The 20,976-nt window shown below is 42.1% G+C and overlaps 3 protein-coding genes across 3 annotated transcripts; 2 read left to right on the top strand and 1 right to left on the bottom strand.

The window, feature by feature from the left end:
* Positions 1 to 1,606: 1,606 nt before the first annotated feature.
* Positions 1,607 to 3,844, bottom strand: LOC140573637 (heat shock 70 kDa protein-like). The gene is made up of 2 exons (XM_072693096.1): positions 3,765 to 3,844; positions 1,607 to 3,613 (listed from the first exon to the last, which is right to left on the bottom strand). The coding sequence occupies exon 2, from the start codon at positions 3,592 to 3,594 to the stop codon at positions 1,663 to 1,665; it is 1,932 nt and encodes a 643-aa protein (XP_072549197.1). The 5' UTR covers positions 3,595 to 3,613; positions 3,765 to 3,844; the 3' UTR covers positions 1,607 to 1,662.
* A 1,024-nt stretch (positions 3,845 to 4,868) lies between these two features.
* LOC140573561 (heat shock 70 kDa protein-like) lies at positions 4,869 to 7,722 on the top strand. The gene is made up of 2 exons (XM_072693002.1): positions 4,869 to 4,903; positions 5,615 to 7,722. The coding sequence occupies exon 2, from the start codon at positions 5,615 to 5,617 to the stop codon at positions 7,544 to 7,546; it is 1,932 nt and encodes a 643-aa protein (XP_072549103.1). The 5' UTR covers positions 4,869 to 4,903; the 3' UTR covers positions 7,547 to 7,722.
* A 2,928-nt stretch (positions 7,723 to 10,650) lies between these two features.
* Positions 10,651 to 15,391, top strand: hsd17b1 (hydroxysteroid (17-beta) dehydrogenase 1). Its single transcript, XM_072693893.1, has 6 exons — positions 10,651 to 10,747; positions 11,868 to 12,029; positions 13,083 to 13,262; positions 14,226 to 14,319; positions 14,537 to 14,717; positions 15,224 to 15,391. Exons 1-6 carry the CDS (start codon positions 10,651 to 10,653, stop codon positions 15,389 to 15,391), a joined length of 882 nt encoding a protein of 293 aa, XP_072549994.1.
* Positions 15,392 to 20,976: the final 5,585 nt, after the last annotated feature.

The following is a 20,976-nucleotide window of genomic DNA, read 5'->3' as shown; positions in this document are numbered from 1 at the left end:
TTAATCTTCTAATAAACACAGTTAAAACTATCGTTATTTTAATAGATTCATAGTTTTAAAAATATTTTAATATATTAATATATATTAAACAGTTTAAATAGGACGTGTATCCCCCAGACTTATAAAGCCATGATCATTTAGGATGCTTTTGTTTATATTATGTATTTCTATATTAATTATTTTATCTATCTATCTATCTATCTATCTATATATCTGTCTGTCTGTCTGTCTGTCTATCTATCTATCTATCTATCTATCTATTTATCTATCTGTCTATCTGTCTGTCTGTCTGTCTGTCTATCTATCTATCTATCTATCTATCTATCTATCTATCTATCTATCCATCCATCCATCCATCCATCCATCCATCTGTCTATCTGTCTATCTATCTATCTACCTATCTATCTATCTATCTATCTATCTATCTGCGTGTCTGTCTGTCTGTCTGTCTGTCTATCTATCTATCTATCTATCTATCTATCTATCTATAATAATAAATAATTTATTGGATGGATGTGTGTGTGGTGATCAGTTGGATCAGGGGAGTTGGGAGCAGGGAAAGCACTAAAAAGTGCAGGGCTGTGTGACTTCAGGCCCAGGGTTGAGAAATACTGGCCTATGTGTTAGCATGAGAGCTAGGGTGGATTGATTCTGGCACCTTTTCAATCACATATAACAAACTTAGGTGCTCACTATAGTTTAAGTACTGCTTTCTCAAAGGTCTCCTTACTATGTGATGACAGGGCAATGTTTTCTGGTAGGATAGAGACACTTAAGTTTTGAGATTGTGTAAATCAAGGACAGCTCATCAGATGAAGGGCTTAATGGTGTAGGGCACAGATTTTAAACTGTACAAACCGTATGTGTTCAGTGGTGAGTGCACCTTAAAACACCTGTATTCACCAATTAGAAGTGGGGTCTGCTTACTTTGGGATATGTAGTCTATTGTAGATCATACATGTTACATGTAGATTATTAATACATTATCAAAAATTATTAGCAGTTGATTCATTAAAGGAAACTTGACTACAAAGATATCTAAGCCTCTCTACGGTGCACATGATCAATACTGTTGAACTATGTTGTATAAAGTAATACATCATATCTGAGTAGTATTGGACAGGTACTCTATAGCTTGAGACACTGTTATACATCATTACTGTTCCCTTTAATACACCTCCTTTTCAGATCCCTCAGTTCTGCAGTTGATAAACACTGACCCCTGCTGGCCAATGCTTTCAGTTTGTCCTTCTCACTTGTCTCATATTTTTCCATCATATCTTTATCTTCATTCCTTTATGGTTTATTCTCTGTATTCTGGATTTTTCAGGGTAAATGAAACTACTGTAGATCTACTATCTTGGAGATTCTCCCATTAGAATATCTATCATTAGTTCATGCAGATTTAAAAGAAGAGAAACACCTGCTGCTTTTGTTCATTAAATATTTATTCATCATAAACACTTACAAACATAAACTATATTCACAAGATTTACACATTTTAAACAGTCATTAAACAGTGTGCTGAGCTTAAGTTCCCCATGCTGTGGAATGTTCTAACTCTTATTAACATAAAAAAGGTCCATTTTATCAGTTTTTGGCACAAATACAGTTCCTGAGGCGACACAAAGAAGACTGAGCTCACAGGATGAGTTCACTTTACTAATCCACCTCTTCAATAGTTGGCCCCTGAGCACTGGACCCCGAGCTGGACCGTGCCTGAGCTCCACATCCTCCAGCAGGCATCCCTCCCTGGTACAGCTTAGAGATGATGGGGTTGCACACTTTCTCCAGCTCCTTCAGCTGATGCTCAAACTCCTCCTTATCAGCCAGCTGGTTGATCTCCAGCCAGGAAACGGCCTGGTTGCACTTCTCAATCACCTTCTTCTTGTCCTCTTCACTGATCTTGCCTTTCATGTTCTCATCTTCCACACTGTTCTTCATGTTGAAGGCGTACGACTCCAGGGAGTTCTTGGCAGCGATCTTCTCTCTCTGGAGGTCGTCCTCTGCTTTGTACCTGTCTGCTTCCTGCACCATCCTCTCGATCTCTTCCTTGCTCAGTCTGCCCTTGTCGTTGGTGATGGTGATCTTGTTCTGTTTGCCGGTGCTTTTGTCCACCGCGGACACGTTCAGAATGCCGTTGGCGTCGATGTCAAAGGTCACCTCGATCTGAGGGACTCCGCGCGGTGCAGGCGGGATGCCCGTCAGGTCAAACTTCCCCAGCAGGTTGTTGTCTTTTGTCATGGCTCTCTCACCTTCAAACACTTGGATGAGAACACCAGGCTGGTTGTCTGCGTACGTGCTGAAGATCTGGGTCTGCTTGGTGGGGATGGTGGTGTTGCGTTTGATGAGAGCAGTCATCACTCCTCCTGCAGTCTCGATGCCCAGGGACAGTGGGGCCACATCCAGCAGCAGCAGGTCTTGGACATTTCCAGAGGTGTCCCCCATCAGGATGGCAGCCTGGACCGCGGCACCGTAAGCTACTGCCTCGTCTGGGTTGATGCTTTTGTTCAGGTCTCGGCCGTTGAAGAAATCCTGCAGAAGTTTCTGGATCTTGGGGATTCTTGTAGACCCGCCAACCAGGACAATTTCATGGACCTGGGATTTGTCCATCTTGGCATCTCTCAGGGCTTTCTCCACTGGCTCCAGGGTTCCCCTGAACAGGTCTGAGCACATCTCCTCAAATCTTGCTCTGGTGATGGAGGTGTAAAAGTCTACACCCTCATACAGGGAGTCGATCTCAATGCTGGCCTGAGAGCTGGAGGACAGGGTTCTCTTGGCTCTCTCACAGGCGGTGCGAAGCCTCCTCAGCGCCCGCTTGTTCTGGCTGATGTCCTTCTTGTGCTTCCTCTTGAATTCCTCCACAAAGTGATTGACCAGGCGGTTGTCAAAGTCCTCCCCACCCAGGTGAGTGTCTCCTGCTGTGGCTTTCACCTCAAAGATCCCATCTTCAATGGTCAGGATGGACACATCGAAGGTCCCACCTCCCAGATCAAAGATCAGGATGTTGCGCTCTCCCTTCTTGCCCTTGTCCAGGCCGTAAGCGATCGCTGCAGCTGTGGGCTCATTGATGATTCTCAGGACGTTGAGTCCAGCAATCACTCCGGCATCTTTGGTGGCCTGCCTCTGAGAGTCGTTGAAGTAAGCAGGTACAGTAATAACAGCATTTGTCACCTTCTGGCCCAGGTAGGCTTCTGCAATTTCCTTCATCTTCACCAGAACCATGGAGGAGATCTCTTCAGGGTAAAAGGACTTCTGCTCTCCTTTGTACTCAACCTGAACCTTTGGCTTGCCTCCGTCACTGACCACCTGGAAGGGCCAGTGCTTCATGTCGGACTGAACCACGGGATCGTCAAACTTGCGGCCGATCAGCCTCTTGGCATCGAACACGGTGTTGTTGGGGTTCATGGCCACTTGGTTTTTTGCAGCATCTCCAATGAGCCTCTCTGTGTCTGTGAAGGCCACATAGCTGGGGGTGGTCCTGTTTCCCTGGTCGTTAGCAATGATCTCCACCTTTCCATGCTGGAACACTCCTACACAGGAGTAGGTCGTGCCCAGGTCAATGCCGATAGCCACTCCTTTCGCAGATGACATCTTGATTGTTTTCTGGAGCCTATAAATACACACACAAGAGGCTGATTAAGTTTGATATGTGGAAATGTACAACAATGGTTAGAGATAATGTTGTAGTTTTAGGCTTATTTGTATTCACAAGACTGATCACTGTCTCATCACACTAAGAAAAACCTACAAAAAAAACTTACAGTTAATAAAAGATCCGGTAAGTGTGTGAATAAAGCCTTGCTGTCAAAGCTGATCCTCTCTGAGTCTGTGCAGAGCTGGCTGATCTCAGGCGAGCTTTTTAAGCACCAGTGGACTCAACCAGTCCCTTCCACACTGTTCTCAGCGTTTCTCCAAACAGCCTGTGAATCTGACCAATCAGGAGTGAGCGGCCAACGCTGCCACGCCCACCTCGGACAGGAACGTACCACATACACCCCTCAGGGAGCCCTTCAGCGTTTTCTCGGGTATTCAGCGATGTTGCTGTACGTTAATGTGAGGCTGAACGTGAGAAAACACAATGCACAATGTCTTTAATTATAAGGTTTAATACATCATTAAGATTTTGTATATATAATTACAGCATTTATTATAGCTGGTTTGCTTTCTGAAAGTGTTTTGTGGTCACGCCACACTATCAGATATCTTTTTTAAAAATAATAATAACATTTTAATGTATAATCCACATTATATCTGCTATAAAAAAATAAGATATGGAAAAATAAAGGCTTTGCATGATTAATGACGTTAATACTTGCTGCCCATTAAGTCGCATGTATATGTAATGTAATGATATTCTGAATGAAATAGAGCACTGATATTATCTATATATCAGTCTATCTATCTATTTATCTAAAAGTACCACAATCATCCATAGTTATATATTTTATTTTTGTTGCCTAATACAGTTTAGCATTAACACAAACCAAAATGAACACAAAGCAGTTAAAATGCGTTGCAATAAATGAACCGCTTATTTATTTATATTTTAATTTGACTATAAAATGTGTTTTATCTACATATGAGCTTGGGTGGTCCTGTAGGGCGTCGAGAAGACAGTGGAAACATCGTGAACAGTCTAGACTGCCCCCCCCCCTGTGCTCAAGTGGTACGGTCCTGAGTGTTAGGTCACCTCTCCTCTGATTGGTCAGTTCCGCAGGCGCTTTGCAGAAACGCCGAGAACAGTGTAGAAGAGACCGGCTGCGTCCGCGGGTGTTTATAAAGCTCGCCTGCGGGGAGCAGGGCTGGAGATCAGCGAGTCCTCAACCAACTGAGAGGAGCCGAGCAGCAAGTTCAACAACAGCAAGTCTTCATCTACACGCTTTTCGGAGCTCCGGAAACTGTGAGTATTTTCTTTGATCTTTCTGTGCCGGAGTTTGCCACTCTTTACAGTCGGGACACCCATGCCGTGCTGGGACACCCATGCCGTGCTGGGACACCCATGCCGTGCTGGGACACTCATGCCGTGCTGGGACACTCATGCCATGCTGTCATTAACCAGCTAGTGAATGGTCAGGGTTTATATATCAGCATCTGTAAAGCTACATTTATCTTATATAGTTCTGTGCAATTTTCTAAAATGAAATTAAATAAAATAAAAAAAATGTAAGACTGTTTATCTAGGCAGCAAATTCCCATATTCTGTAAAACATAACATTTAATAATCACATGGATAGAAATTCAGTAAAAAGTAAGACAATACTGCTGTTGGTCAGTAAAGTTATTGATCTTTTGGTCTATACAGGCTGTAGATAAACAAAAGTTTGGCTGCTGACCTCATTGAACTTCACTATATGTATATGTGTATATATGCTTTGACCTTATGTATATCTTACCATTACCAAAACATAAGTGTAGCATTACAGTACTGTCTTAGTTGTTCTTCTTCTTATTAGGTACTAAAACAGAGGTTAAAACAGGTCCAAAATGAAGTAAAGGTTCGAGCTATAGTATGTCATTGCAGATGTTCTACCTATTGCATTTCCATTAATGTTTGCCGGTGTTTCTGTGTGTGTTTGTTTTTTTCACATACCTCACACAACAACCAATCAAGATGTCATCTGCTAAAGGAGTGGCTATCGGCATTGACCTGGGCACGACCTACTCCTGTGTAGGAGTGTTCCAGCATGGAAAGGTGGAGATCATTGCTAACGACCAGGGAAACAGGACCACCCCCAGCTATGTGGCCTTCACAGACACAGAGAGGCTCATTGGAGATGCTGCAAAAAACCAAGTGGCCATGAACCCCAACAACACCGTGTTCGATGCCAAGAGGCTGATCGGCCGCAAGTTTGACGATCCTGTGGTTCAGTCCGACATGAAGCACTGGCCCTTCCAGGTGGTCAGTGACGGAGGCAAGCCAAAGGTCCAGGTTGAGTACAAAGGAGAGCAGAAGTCCTTTTACCCTGAAGAGATCTCCTCCATGGTTCTGGTGAAGATGAAGGAAATTGCAGAAGCCTACCTGGGCCAGAAGGTGACAAATGCTGTTATTACTGTACCTGCTTACTTCAACGACTCTCAGAGGCAGGCCACCAAAGATGCCGGAGTGATTGCTGGACTCAACGTCCTGAGAATCATCAATGAGCCCACAGCTGCAGCGATCGCTTACGGCCTGGACAAGGGCAAGAAGGGAGAGCGCAACGTCCTGATCTTTGATCTGGGAGGTGGCACCTTCGATGTGTCCATCCTGACCATTGAAGACGGGATCTTTGAGGTGAAAGCCACAGCAGGAGACACTCACCTGGGTGGGGAGGACTTTGACAACCGCATGGTCAATCACTTTGTGGAGGAATTCAAGAGGAAGCACAAGAAGGACATCAGCCAGAACAAGCGGGCGCTGAGGAGGCTTCGCACCGCCTGTGAGAGAGCCAAGAGAACCCTGTCCTCCAGCTCTCAGGCCAGCATTGAGATCGACTCCCTGTATGAGGGTGTAGACTTTTACACCTCCATCACCAGAGCAAGATTTGAGGAGATGTGCTCAGACCTGTTCAGGGGAACCCTGGAGCCAGTGGAGAAAGCCCTGAGAGATGCCAAGATGGACAAATCCCAGGTCCATGAAATTGTCCTGGTTGGCGGGTCTACAAGAATCCCCAAGATCCAGAAACTTCTGCAGGATTTCTTCAACGGCCGAGACCTGAACAAAAGCATCAACCCAGACGAGGCAGTAGCTTACGGTGCCGCGGTCCAGGCTGCCATCCTGATGGGGGACACCTCTGGAAATGTCCAAGACCTGCTGCTGCTGGATGTGGCCCCACTGTCCCTGGGCATCGAGACTGCAGGAGGAGTGATGACCGCTCTCATCAAACGCAACACCACCATCCCCACCAAGCAGACCCAGATCTTCAGCACGTACGCAGACAACCAGCCTGGTGTTCTCATCCAAGTGTTTGAAGGTGAGAGAGCCATGACAAAAGACAACAACCTGCTGGGGAAGTTTGACCTGACGGGCATCCCGCCTGCACCGCGCGGAGTCCCTCAGATCGAGGTGACCTTTGACATCGACGCCAACGGCATTCTGAACGTGTCTGCGGCGGACAAAAGCACCGGCAAACAGAACAAGATCACCATCACCAACGACAAGGGCAGACTGAGCAAGGAGGAGATCGAGAGGATGGTGCAGGAAGCAGACAAGTACAAAGCAGAGGACGACCTCCAGAGAGAGAAGATCGCTGCCAAGAACTCCCTGGAGTCGTACGCCTTCAACATGAAGAACAGTGTGGAAGATGAGAACATGAAAGGCAAGATCAGTGAAGAGGACAAGAAGAAGGTGATTGAGAAGTGCAACCAGGCCGTTTCCTGGCTGGAGAACAACCAGCTGGCTGATAAGGAGGAGTTTGAGCATCAGCTGAAGGAGCTGGAGAAAGTGTGCAACCCCATCATCACTAAGCTGTACCAGGGAGGGATGCCTGCTGGAGGATGTGGAGCTCAGGCACGGTCCAGCTCTGGCGCCAGTTCTCAAGGTCCCACTATTGAAGAGGTGGATTAGAAAGAAGAACCTACTGTTAATAATTAATATAGAAATGAAATTATAATCAATGTGTTCTTTCAAGATTAGACTCCTCAGTAGAAACTGTTTCGTGCCAAACCTGTTTACTTGTACCTCATAGACTGTAAATGAAATGTGAGAAATTTACTATTGTAAGATTTGACCAATTATAAAAGAAAATAAGCTGAACATATCTTTCATGTATATATGAATGTAAATAAGATTTATTCTGTTATATTTGTTTCTAATAAAGTTTTTAAAAATATATAATATGAAAAATTTGTCAATGTGTTTTTTTCATACGTTTTGTTTAATGTTCAGGAAAAAAAAGGGAATTGCAAAAAACTGCATGTTTTATAACAATATAATGATTAATATTTTACACACAAAGCTGTCAAATGGCATGTTTCTGCACTGCAGTTTAATTCTTTGGTAGTCATGACGGACATGGATACGTATTACGAATCAATCCCGGGGGGCCAACCTCTTGAAATCCCACCCACTGTTCTAATAGAGCCATTAATAATCTGTGGGAAACTGAATCACAAGCAGAGCTAAGATCAAATATCATAAGAATGGTACACTTTCCTGAATCAGTGAAAAGCAACCAGTCATTTGTCACCTTCGGGGGGCAGAATCAGTACTGTGCATAGCTCCAAAACCTGAATTTTTACTAATTGCTGATTATGAAAATACACATTAAGACCAGCTCATATTCTGTCACGAGCGTAAAACATACAACACCTCTGACTGCACTCGTCAGCACCATTCTGGAGAGACTTACTGGATTGAATATTTTTACTTCAGAGAAGATATACACACACTACATGGACAAAAGTATTGGGACACCTGCTCATTCATTGTTACTTCTGAAATGAAGGGTATTATGAAAGTACCCTGCTTTTGTTGGAGTGATTGTCTAAAACATTTTGGAGCACTGCAACAAAAGCATTAGTGAGGCAAAGATGTTGGGTGATCACCACCCCACCTTGTCCACAACTCATCCCAATTTTTCCCCCCAGAAATGTAATTCTTTGGTATTCATGAATGATCAGATACACATTACAATTGGAATTATTCATGGCACAAAAAAAACAAACATGCAGAGTTTCCAGAAGAGTACTTTTAATAGGCCCTACAGTGGCCAATGACAGAGGTCTGGTTGGTTCATTGCTTTTCCCTTCCTAGCTCTTAACTTCTTATCTGAGGAACAAAGCAAGAGTAGTTCGGGTTTGTATAAAACTTACTGAAAGGCATTTCTTCTGAGACTACATGAAACTTACACTATGTTGACAAAAGTATTTGGACCCATACTTCTAAAGTCAAGGGTATTCATTTTTTTTATTTATTTTGTTGGAGTACCTGTCTTTACTGTCCAGGGAAGGCTTTCCACTATATTTTGGAGCAGCACTGCAGTGAGAATTTGATTGTACAGAGTAAAAAGAGTGTTACTGAGGTCAGGATGTTGGAAACACTACCCCACCTCATCCCCAACCCATCCCAGAAGGATTGGATGGAGCACCTGTGTTTCCAGAGAACACAGTTCCACTGCTCCACCGCTCAATGCTGGGTGGCTGTATACTCCTTTAGCCCAAGCCTGGCTTTAGGTGTGGTGCCAATTGGTTCATGTTTACCTGCTCCAGACAGTCCTATTCTATTGACAGTGCTTCTGTACAGGGACAAGCTTTGTGTGTGTGCATTTGCACATCTGTGTCAGCAATGGGTGCAACTTAAAGTAGCTAAATGCATTTGTTATAAAGGATTTCCCACAAACATTTGGACACATTTGGCCTAAATAAAAACTAAAAAGGCCTAAAAGGCCTAGGTCCGTTGTATTAGGACTGTCATTTTACCTTATGACAACAGGTACCTGTTGGAATATGGTATTTATAAATATATAGGTTTATGTCTGTTGTTATGAAATGCTTATGTACTGTAGGTATTGTGTAAGTCAGTTAATTAGCACATTTAAGCTTTGCAATGTTTTTTCAGTACTTTCTTAACACATAGAGCCCAATGTTTATTAGAGACATTACTGATAAGGTGAGAGGGACTAAATACAATATACATTCATATAACTGAATGAAATTTAGCATCTGTCCAATCTTTTGACCAACAATACAGAACAGCTGTTATCAGGTTTCATAGGAAGGTTGAGCTGTATGCCATCAGCATACCATTGAAATGCTTCATGACCATACTTCCTAATAATTAGCCCTAGAGGTAACATGTATAAGGAAAAAAGAACAGGCCATATAATGAACTCTTGTGGGAAACCACTTGGGCTAGAGAAGAAAAAGAGTGGCTTATGGTTACTGATAATATCTTGTGCCTAAGATACAAATCAACCCTGGGGGCCAACCTCTGTAAGACTCTGTCAAACCTCTATCTGCTGTGAGGATTTGATTGCATTAAGCAACAAGAGCGTTAGTGAGGTAAAGATGTTGGATGATCACCACCCAACCTCATGTCCAACTCCCCAACTCATCCCAAAAGTACTGGATGGGGCCTCATCCACCATTCCAGAGAGCACAGTTCCTCCACTGCTCCACGGCTCAATGCTGAGGGCTCAATGCTTTATACCCCTCTAGCCCAATAACATGGTGCCAGTAGGTTCAGAGTATAGAACCCAGAGTATAGAGTCCTATTCTATTGGCAGTGCTTCTCTACAAGGCCTAGACAAGCTGTGTGTATGTGTTTGGACATCGGTGTCAGCAATGGATGCAGCTTAAAGTATCTGAATGCATGTGTCCACAAACATTTGGACATACAGTGTATTATATTTAGTTTTTTTTGTTTTGTTTTAAGAAATGAAAACTGTACAATTGAGTATTTGGTGTACGTGTGTGTGTGTGTGTGTGTGTGTCTATGTGGTCTTGGTGCACCTGTTGCACTACCCAGGCAGTTTAGTGAGAAAGTGAGATTGTTTGCATTCAGTTGGCCTTGTGATGGGAAGCAAGACTAACACACCCACCGAATATCTGAGACTAAAAGACACAACAGAGATCAGCTCAGTTCAGAGTCTAACCTCCACCCTCAGGTCTGCATTCTCCTCTCTCCTCCACGCTGGGACCCTCTAGACTGAAAGTTCAGCTGCGTATCTGATGGAGCAGAAGGTGGTTCTCATTACTGGCTGCTCCTCAGGGATCGGACTCAGCCTAGCCGTCCACCTTGCATCTCTCCCATCTAAAGCATACAAAGGTAAACGGCACAGTATTACACTGTCTGTTTGGAATCACTTATCATATGACTTGCTGCTGTTGTGTAATTATATAGTAACGTATATACTGTATATAATGTATGTAGCCTGCCCTAACATATTATCATCAGACATCGGAGGGCATTTAAAGATATTTTATATCAGCCATAACATTAATACCACTGACAGGTGGAGTGAATAACATTGATGATCTTCATCTACAGTGTCATCTGTCAAAGGTTGGGATCTACATATTAGGCAACAAGTGAACAGTCAGTTCTTGAAGGTGATGTGATGTTTAAAGCAGGAGAAAATGGGCCAGCATCAGAATCTGAGACACTTTGACAAGAACCAAACTGTACTGGCTAGACCATTGGGTCAGAACATCTCCAGAGCATCAGGCAGGTCATGTGGGGTGTTCTGGAGAAACAAGGGTTTTGCATGACATCAACAATAAACAGTACTGTGCGGAGGTTTTAGGCATGTAATTGCATCATTTAAATCCATGTCTCTCAGCAGTAAGAGGGTTTTTACTGTAGAAGCTCCAGATCTCATTAAAACAGATGCAGGTGAACATTAATCCAGTAAAAAGGAGCAAGAGCTTCTCATTCTGATGAAAGTAGCTGAGATCTTCTGAGCTAGTCTGAAGAACAGAGCTTGGTTCCTCCAGGTTTCTCCTGGACGCCCTACAGTCCAGCCAGCACAGCGTGGACGTGTTCAATGCCATCATCATCAGCAGCAGCTCACCTGATTTACCATCATTAAGCTCTGATTTACTAAACCAGGTGTTGGATGATCACTATAAATAACACTACACTCCATGAGGAGAGCTTTGGAGATGTTTTAATGAACACAGTGATGGAAAATCATGACTTTCTGTATGAATGTTATTAGTGTTTATTCTAATATCAGTGTTTTACTGAGGAAATAAACACTTACTGCCCAGATCAGCAGCTCTCTCACGCTCATTTACACTGGGGACTAATACTTGACGTCCGTCAAGCTAAAACTACTAACCTTTGACCTCTGTTAAGATTCTATACTGAAATGTGTTCTTGAATGATGTGCTGGATGATAGAAAGGCTTTATTATACTTTATTTTTATATTTGCTGAATGTTCAGTATATGCCACCATGCGTAATCTGGATAAGCAGCAGCGTTTGTTGGAGTGCGTGAGGGGGCTCCGTAAAGACACCATGGCCATTCTGCAGATGGACATCACTGACCGACAGTCAATACTCGCTGCCCAGAGAAGCATCACCGAGGGCCGAGTTGACATACTGGGTAAGAGAGAGGCAAAATTCAAGGGTCTGAAATTGTTGCATTCCCAAAAGTAATATGTTACCTACCAACATGCTGTGATCACTACTTTTACCTGTTCAGACTACACTTGTTGCTGTCGCACAAAAGCCTTGTGCTCTATATGTCCAAATGTTTGTGGACACCCCTTCTAATGAATACATGCATCTATTTTAAGTTGCACTTATTGCCGACACAAATGTGCAAATGCACATACACAGCTTGTCTAGTCCCTATAAAGAAGTACTGCCAATAGAATAGGACCGTTTTTTCCTTCTCCTGTAAAGCTGCTGTTTTGGAGATACAATGACTTTGTGTGACAGTGATGATAGATATACCCAGTCTATACAGAAAGTCTTGGCACCCCTGAACAAATTACATGTGGTTTTGATTTTCTTAATGTAAGTCAGTTCACATCCTCTATGGTGATGTTTCTACACATTCTACAAGTATAATTATGGTTTATTTGTCTACAAATAAATTAATAAAATAAATACATGTGTTATGTGCAACAATAATAGCACTTAAAATCCAATCTTCCAATATGTTAAATTCCGCAATAGACATGATTTTCTAAAATGGGCAAAAAAAAGTTCAGATTTAGGTTTGTTTACTGTATAGGATTTGTTCACTTTTTAAATTAAGAAAATTAAAAAATACATCATGTGACCAGGGGTGCCCAAACCTGCTGTATACAACTGTATATAGATATAAATGTTTACTGTATGTTCTGTCTGAAAGTCTTAAGCTACCAGATACTATTTTTTCCAAAATCGTATCTAGTAGTTTTTGAGCTAGTTAAACATAGATCAATAAAAATAGCTTAATGATGACTAGGAATAACATGTTTATACATATATACTCCTTTATAAATATACTAATGCAATTTCTATTTCTGTTTGTTTTACATACTTGCATTTTATATATTCAACTAATACATACATTTAAGAAATTGAGAAAGTATACATTCTCTTTCTCTCTGTACATGCATGTCTCTCTATCTCTCTCTGTCTTTCTCTTTGTCTTTTTTTTTGTTAGTGTGTAATGCAGGTGTGGGTTTGATGGGGCCACTGGAGGTCCAGTCTGATGACACCATGCAAGGAATTCTGGAAGTTAACCTGCTGGGCACCATCCGCACCATCCAAACCTTCCTACCTGACATGAAGAAGAGAAGACATGGACGCATCCTGGTCACGGGCAGCATGGGGGGGCTGCAAGGTGAAAAACAGAAGGGGAATTAAAGGCAGAGAGAAAAAGAGAGATCAGTTGGGGGCGTGTGGGGGGGCAGAGTCTGTCATTTTTCCTTTGTTTTGCATCATAGAGTTTTAAATGAATGACAGAAGTAAGGCAAGGCTTTCAGTTTGGGGGGTGATGTAGCACGTGGAACAGCAGGGGGTGTTGCTGAGCCAGTGATGGAGAGAGAAAACTCCTTGTATCTCTCAATGCTGGTTGTAAAGCACCCCTGTGCCCGCAACTAAACAGCTAATTAACAAGCTCTCCCCAAGCTGGAAAACTGTGTTTTGTGCAGGGTAGCCCACACAAAACTAAAGGTGCTGTACAGGGTTCTTCAAGCGATGCCATAGAAGAACCACTTTTGGTTCCACTATGAACCATGTTTATAATAGAGATAAATGTAAATGTGAAGAACATTTAAACTGGTAAATAACTTTTACTTAAAGACAAGGTTCTTTAAACCTTTGCAAGGATATTTAAACTTCCACTTATCTCTACTACAAACTCTTTATGGAACGTAAAGCAGTTCTTTATCATCACTAAATCAGATGATATCATATCGACAAACTGTTGTTGTCTCAAAGCAGCTTTACGGAAATCCAGTATCTGGGTAGTTGAAGAGCCTGGCAGTCAGTCTTTCATCAGTGTCAGGCCGCACAGGTGGGCAGTCATTTAATCTGAAAAAGGTAAAGAAATTGGATTGGATTTATAATTAGTTCTTTAGAGAACAGATAATGTGAACTCCAGTCGATCTGACTATAACAGCCTAACTAAAAGGTGAAAGCCAGAAGGTAGCACAGACATGGGAGCACCCTAAAACATTGACATCCATCCTTAAAGAATCCTTTGAAGCACTTGAGTGGCATCCAGTGATGAATAAGTGAAGTTTACACCAGAAAAAATAAGTCTTAATGATTTTGTATGTGTATGTGTGTGTGTGTGCCTCAGGTTTGCCCTTTAATGAGGTGTACTGTGCCAGTAAGTTTGCAATAGAGGGTGCCTGTGAGAGTCTGGCTATTCTGCTACAAAGCTTCGATATCTAGTAAGTTATCTTTTGCATATCTATGCTGCATTTGTATACTCACTTAAAGTTTAGGGGGGTCTGGTTGGGCCCTTATAACTATACAATTCCACAAATCCATTTATAATTATCACTGAATCGTAGGTCTTTAATTAATGATGGAATAATAAGCCTGCATTTTCAGTTATACTAATCATTACAGCATTGAAATGCATTTGCTTTTCCCCCTTTGATGCAGTGTGAGTCTGATAGAGTGTGGGCCAGTGAACACAGACTTCCTGAAGAATCTGATGAAGACTGAGTCCACTGATGATTCTGTAGAGGTGGATGCAGAAACACGCAGCTTGTATGAGATGTACCTGCAGCACTGCCATGAAATGTTCCAGAATGCAGCGCAGGACACTGAGGACATCGTCCAGGTGAGCACAGATGACACTAATACTGGCTTATGTTTATGTTTAGCCATAGTACCAAAAAAAGGCTCTAACAACTGACACAGATGAGGTTCTAATCAGGCCTTCAATCAGGATCTCAACACATCTAGTCTGTAAACCACACTGACACTGGCCTGTCATGACAGAGGGACAGACGGTCAAATTCTGCGGCAGCATCAGTCAGAATCTCTATTCCAGCTGGGGGCTGAAGCTCCTTTTCAGCTTAGGGGTGGGACATCAGAGAGAAAATGCAGGAGCAGGACCAGTCAGAATTTTCAGTCAAATGCATCGGAAGGCCCAGTTAGAAACTCCACTTCAGCAGGGGGCGGAGAATCAGAGAGACAAACAGGGAGCAGATGTCCCAATACTTTTGTCCTTTTAGATTATCTGTCAGTTCATCTAGTTACATTTATTTTGACTATCTGGTGTTGTTATTCATACAAGCTGTTTGATGTAAAATTAAATGGTTACCCCTTTTGGCTTCCACTCAGGTCTTTCTCGAGGTGATCCAGTGTCCATGTCCACTGTTGCGGTACTACACTAACAGTGCCTTGCTGCCTCTGAGCAGCCTCAAACTGATGGCACTCGATGGGTCCCAGTACATCAGAGCTATGAGCAAATTCATCTTCTCAGCCAAGCAGGCAGATACACAGAAATAAAGCACAGACTGCACTTTGCACAATTATGCAAACTCTCTTTTAAATGCATGTGCACTGCCTGTCAAAAGTTTGAGGACACATAGCGATCAGTTATAAATATACATGATCTACATTCTTTGGTAGGCTGTAGTTAATATTAGCTGTACTCAATAGTCAATATTAGAGTACTGAAGGGAAGTACTGTATGTTCAACATATTAATAAATAACAAAAATAAAAAATAATAAATGTGTTATCACTTGAAAAGTATGAAACGTATGGTGAGAAATGCCTTTGCCTTTGGAGGCAATGTATGGTCACTAGACTAGTGAGACCTAGCTGTTGGTGTTACCATCAATATCATCAATATTTTAAAAAATCATATGTAATATATTCACTGATTAGCCATCACATTGGTACCAGCTGCCTAATATTGAGTAGGTCCCCCTCATGCTGCCACAACAGATCTGGCCATTCGAGGCATGGACTCCACAAGACCTCTGAAGGCGTCCTGTGGTAAGGTTTTAGCAGCAGAGCATAAAAGTCCTGTAAGTTGTGAGGTGCGTCCTCCATGGATCACATCAATGAGCCTGAGGTAACCAATGACCTTGGTTCACCGGTTGTACTTTCTTGGACCACTTTTGGTAGGTACTGACCACTTCACCTGGCAGTACTGATAATGTTATGGCTGATCAGTGTATGAAATCACAACTGATTAGGTGACGTAATATGATCTAAAGATGTGTACATGCTACACTTTTAAAAATAAAGGTGCTACAAATGGTTATTTAAATCATACATTAGAAGAACTACTTTCGCTCGTTCCCTGAGGAGCCATGTATGAAGAACCTTAAAGAACCGTTTAAAGAACCTTTGTTTAAGGTAAAAGTTCAGTGTAAAGGCTCTTCACACTCACACATCTCTTCAAACATGGTTCTTCAGGGAATCAATGGCAGTTCTTCTGTGGTTTCACTTAAAGAACCTTCCTTTTTATGACTGTAGTGTAAAAGGATCCTGTGAAACTGACATGAAAATAAAGAGAGAAGATAGCAATGATCTCTGCCAAAACAATAGAAGGTCAGTTTACACCTCCTACCACTTTTGAGTTTGCCAGAGACAGGAGAAAAGACAAACAGTGACATTTGTCTTTCCTACTCTCTCTCTCTCCCTCTCTCTCTCTCTCTCTCTCTCTCTCTCTCTCTCTCTCTCTCTCTCTCTCATAAACAATCCCTACGGTTGCTCAGCAAGGCCTGCTTTTCTAACCTTGGCATTTTCATTGCTTTGTTGATCATGTCCAGACCTAAAGCAGCCAAACAGTACAAGTCCTTCTACTCCCATTCTACTGCACTCTTCAGTTTAATAGCCCTCCCATCTGGCTTACTGATAATGGGTTTGCTGTGCTCAGAGATTTGGTGCAGAGTGGTCTAAAGGATGAGAACGTTCTGAAACTGACCTCAGCCCAAGGTCTGACCGAATAAATTCTTGGCATCTAATCCTTATTGTTTAGACGGCAAGAGGGAACAGGATTGCAAAGCTTACATTTTACACTATATGGACAAAAGTATTGGCCTTTATTAACTGGAGCTCTGCAGTTATAGAGTCAGCAGAGCGCTGGAGACTTTGATGCACTATGCTCTGAGCTCAGCACTCGTAGCTTTGTGTGGTCTGAGTTGCTGTGGTTCTCTTTTCTGTGATTCCACTTTTCAATAATACCACTCACAGTTGACAGTGGAATATCCAGGAGGGAAGAAATTTCACCAATGGTGCAATGGTGGCATCATCTTACAGTACCACACTGAAATCCAGTGATCTCCTTTGAACCCCCAATTCTGCTACTACTGTGTGCATGGCTAGACTGCGTGGCTAGATGTCTTATCTTATACACCAGTGGCAATGTAACTGAATGCAATTTAAATTGAATGAGGTGTGTGTCCCAATACTTTTGTCCATATAGTGTATGTACTTTGAGAACAGACTGTAGAAAAGTTTCTTTATCATTAGGTTGAGGTCTGATGATGGAACACAGTAGGCACTGCTAAGCTAGCGGTGGACTGAGGAAAACAGTCACTACATTTAAAATGTTCATAAGTATTTGGATGCCCATTTTAACTCCAATACTTTAGGGTATCCCTAATTGATGACACTGTACTGCACACACACTGCTTGTATAATCTCAATTGAAGAGCACTGCTATTAGAACTACCCCTGCTAGTCAGCTATAGGGGTATAAGGCCCTCCAACACTGGGCTGTGGAACAGTGGAACTGTGTTTTTTGGAGTGATGGAGCGCCATCTAAAATCTTTAGGATGGTTTGGAAGGGTGTTTGTGACTCAGGACTAACCACCCAACATCAGTACCGGACCACGCTAATGCTCTTCTGCATAAACTTGGTCAAATCCTCACAGCAATGATCCAACATCTAAAACCTCATGATTCTTTCACTTTCAGTGATAGTTCTGTATCTCTCAGCTTGTACAGACATGCATGTTTGCTGGTGCTGACCATTCTCTAAGGTGGACCCTGAAGTTTTTTGGCTTGTAAAAGAAAAGGAGGAGAAGGGTGCAACGTTGTTCAACACATAGTTGGACTGAAAAGTGGAGTATATAAAGGTAAAAGGATCTGGAAGAGGAGGTTGGGACGCAGACCTTCTGCCAAAATTAAATTATGGTTAACAATTAAATCCACTAAGAATGCCATTTATGGGTGGCTTAAAAGACAAATTCCACTTCATGACTGTAGGAGGAGCCCTGGAGCAAGAAATATAATTTCTCACATCATGCAGCTTCATATCATTCAGATCAACAACGATAACTCTTTAATTCTTCATTAGGATGCACATTAAGCCGGTTATGTACAGTACACTAACCCGGTTAAGTCGTGCATTTAGTTCATTCCATTGAAATGTGCACATTTCCGAATGAATGGGCTATACTACATGAGTTCAGTCCTTTCCTAAAATAAAGCCTAAAATACAAAGTGCTGATCAAGGAAAACGTACTCATATAGAAATCCCATACACATTTAAATGCATACCGATTTCCCATCACGTTCCATCACTCTCTCTGTCCGCCTCTCTGTTGAACACAGACATGCACATGTTCCACAAGAGTTACGTTACTCCTGGCCTGCAGTATCTGTTACGTATAGGATTGGATTACTTGTACTTCCCTAATTAGGTGCCCTAATTAGACCCTGCTAAGTAGAGGAGGTTTGATCAAGGTGACTGGTTTTGGCCTGCGAACCGTATAATCAACTTAAGCCAGTTGATGAGACGTTAACTTCCATCGTGTACGGGGTAATGATCTTCATGCTTAGCAGTTCATTAAAGAATGAATTTAGAGTTTATTATACCCCTTAGTCCACCAGCAAATACATGTTTGTCTGCAGTCCTTTAGGTTTGCACTATTTTAACTAAAAAATCAAATCAAGGTCTTGCCAAGTAGGCTTCAGTAGGGATAGTGAAAAACTGTGTCAATTTGATCAATTTGGTGGATCATTCCTTTAAAGCAGCATTATGTGGGAATTGGTATTTTTTGCTCCTGAGCTCCCCCTACAGTCAGAGAGTGTAACTCCCACTTTGAGTCACCACTAAAGGGCATGCTTTATATAGGCATGAGAGATGTAGAGCTGAGAGATACAGAAATGCCACTGAAGGTGGAGGAAGCATGTGGACTGAGGTGCTAGAATAATATTAAAAGATTCTGTGTTATAAGACTGGAGTGTGTAAAGGGGATGAGGTAAAAATACTACATAATGTTGCTTTAATGCAATTAGCAGTAGAACTAGTGTAATTCACTTTTACTCCACAGCTGTAAATACAAACCGTGCTTTGAGCTCCCCTGAATGAAATGATTTACACATGCAATTTTGGAGAAGTGAAAGAATAGCATTACAGGGTTTTACACAAATATGACAAATATTATACGCAGCATTACACAGTTCTCGTACAGCTTCTTCAAAGTTTTCTAGTGCAGTAGCAGTCTGGCCTGCAGTTTCAGTTAGTGGAGCAACAACATGATTCTGCTATTTAAAGGTAAAACTGCTACATAATGCTGCTTTAACTTTAGCAATCTTTACACCCACAAAAACACTGCTTTGCACATGGGGAATTTCGCATGTTTGAGTCCCAGCTGTGCCACTTGTTGTCTATGTCCACTTGTCCACTTGTCCTCTTGCACACTGTTAATGAGGCCTATCTGAAGTTTCACAATGCTCCATAAACGTGTTTGTTAGTAGAAATGTAGAAATGTGTGTGTGGCTCAGGATTAGTTCCCGTAAGTGTGAGTATATGTTGAACTCTGTGCTGGGACAGAAAAAAAAACGTGGGTCATTGTACAAGCATCAATTCCAAAGAGCTAAAATAGGCAAAAGTGTAGTTCAATGACCCTGTTGTTACACACACAGGTTATATTGACCTTTTCCACACTCCCACAGACACACACCTGATTAAATACAATGGCAGGATGTGATTATGTTGTGTATAATGTGTACCTAAACATAATGTTAAAGTTATTACATACAATGATATCTATAATACTCAATATTTTACATATAATGCATATCCCATGAGTTTTTGTGAGCTAGTCTGAAAAACAGAGCTTGGTTCCAGGTTTCTTCTGGACGCCCCAGTCCAGCCAGCACAGCATGGATGTGTTCAATTCCATCAACAGGAGCAGCAGCAGCTCACCTGATTTACCATCATTAAGTTCTGATTTACTAAACCAGGTGTTGGATGATCACTATAAATAACACTAGACTCCATGAGGAGAGCTTTGGAGATGCTTTAATGAACACAGTGATGTAAAATCACGACTTTCTGTATGAATGTTATTAGTGTTTATTCTAATATCAGTGTTTTACTGAGGAAATTAAACACTTACTGCCCAGATAAGTAGCTTCTTCTTCATTCGAATTTGCACTAGAGACTAAAACTGTTGAAATCAGTGTGAAACTTTCATTTTAGCACCGGGATATCGATAACAGGGTTGTGAGTTCGATTCCCGGGCTTGGCAAGCTGCCACTGTTGGGCCCTTGAGCAAGGCCCTTTACCCTCTCTGCTCCCCGGGCGCTGGAGTTGGCTGCCCACCGCTCTGGGTGTGTGTGTACTCACTGCCCCTAGTTCACTAGTGTGTGTTCACTACCACAGATGGGTAAAATGCAGAGGACACATTTCGCTGTGCAGTGTACAGTAACAAATACATGCACCTTTATTTAAGAGCTTTATAATTTGTAATAAAATTAAAAACACAGTTTAAAACACAGTATATCATGTAAAATGATCCGACACCAACAACACTGACCTTCTCTGATTTTCCAACATCTTCAGAACAGCTGTGTATATTGAAAATATACAAAAACAAGCACACACACACACAGGGTACATTAACAGTGTGAAAGTGGACAGTCCAAAGTGCAAGTGTATCACGCGATTCGCATGCAGGCGGTTAGTGCAGGGTGCAGGCCCAGACACACACACTTTTTAAATGGGGGCATTTTGGGGAACCCTGACCACCCTGGATGTTTGCTAGCCTACACCCACCACTTCAATCATACTCTCTCTATATATTTTATTTTTATTTATTTATTTATTTATTTATTTATTTATTT

The sequence above is a fragment of the Salminus brasiliensis genome, chromosome 12 (genome assembly GCF_030463535.1).
Source record: "Salminus brasiliensis chromosome 12, fSalBra1.hap2, whole genome shotgun sequence".
Taxonomy (NCBI): Eukaryota; Metazoa; Chordata; class Actinopteri; order Characiformes; family Bryconidae; genus Salminus; species Salminus brasiliensis.
This window is presented reverse-complemented; position numbering and strand designations above follow the sequence as displayed.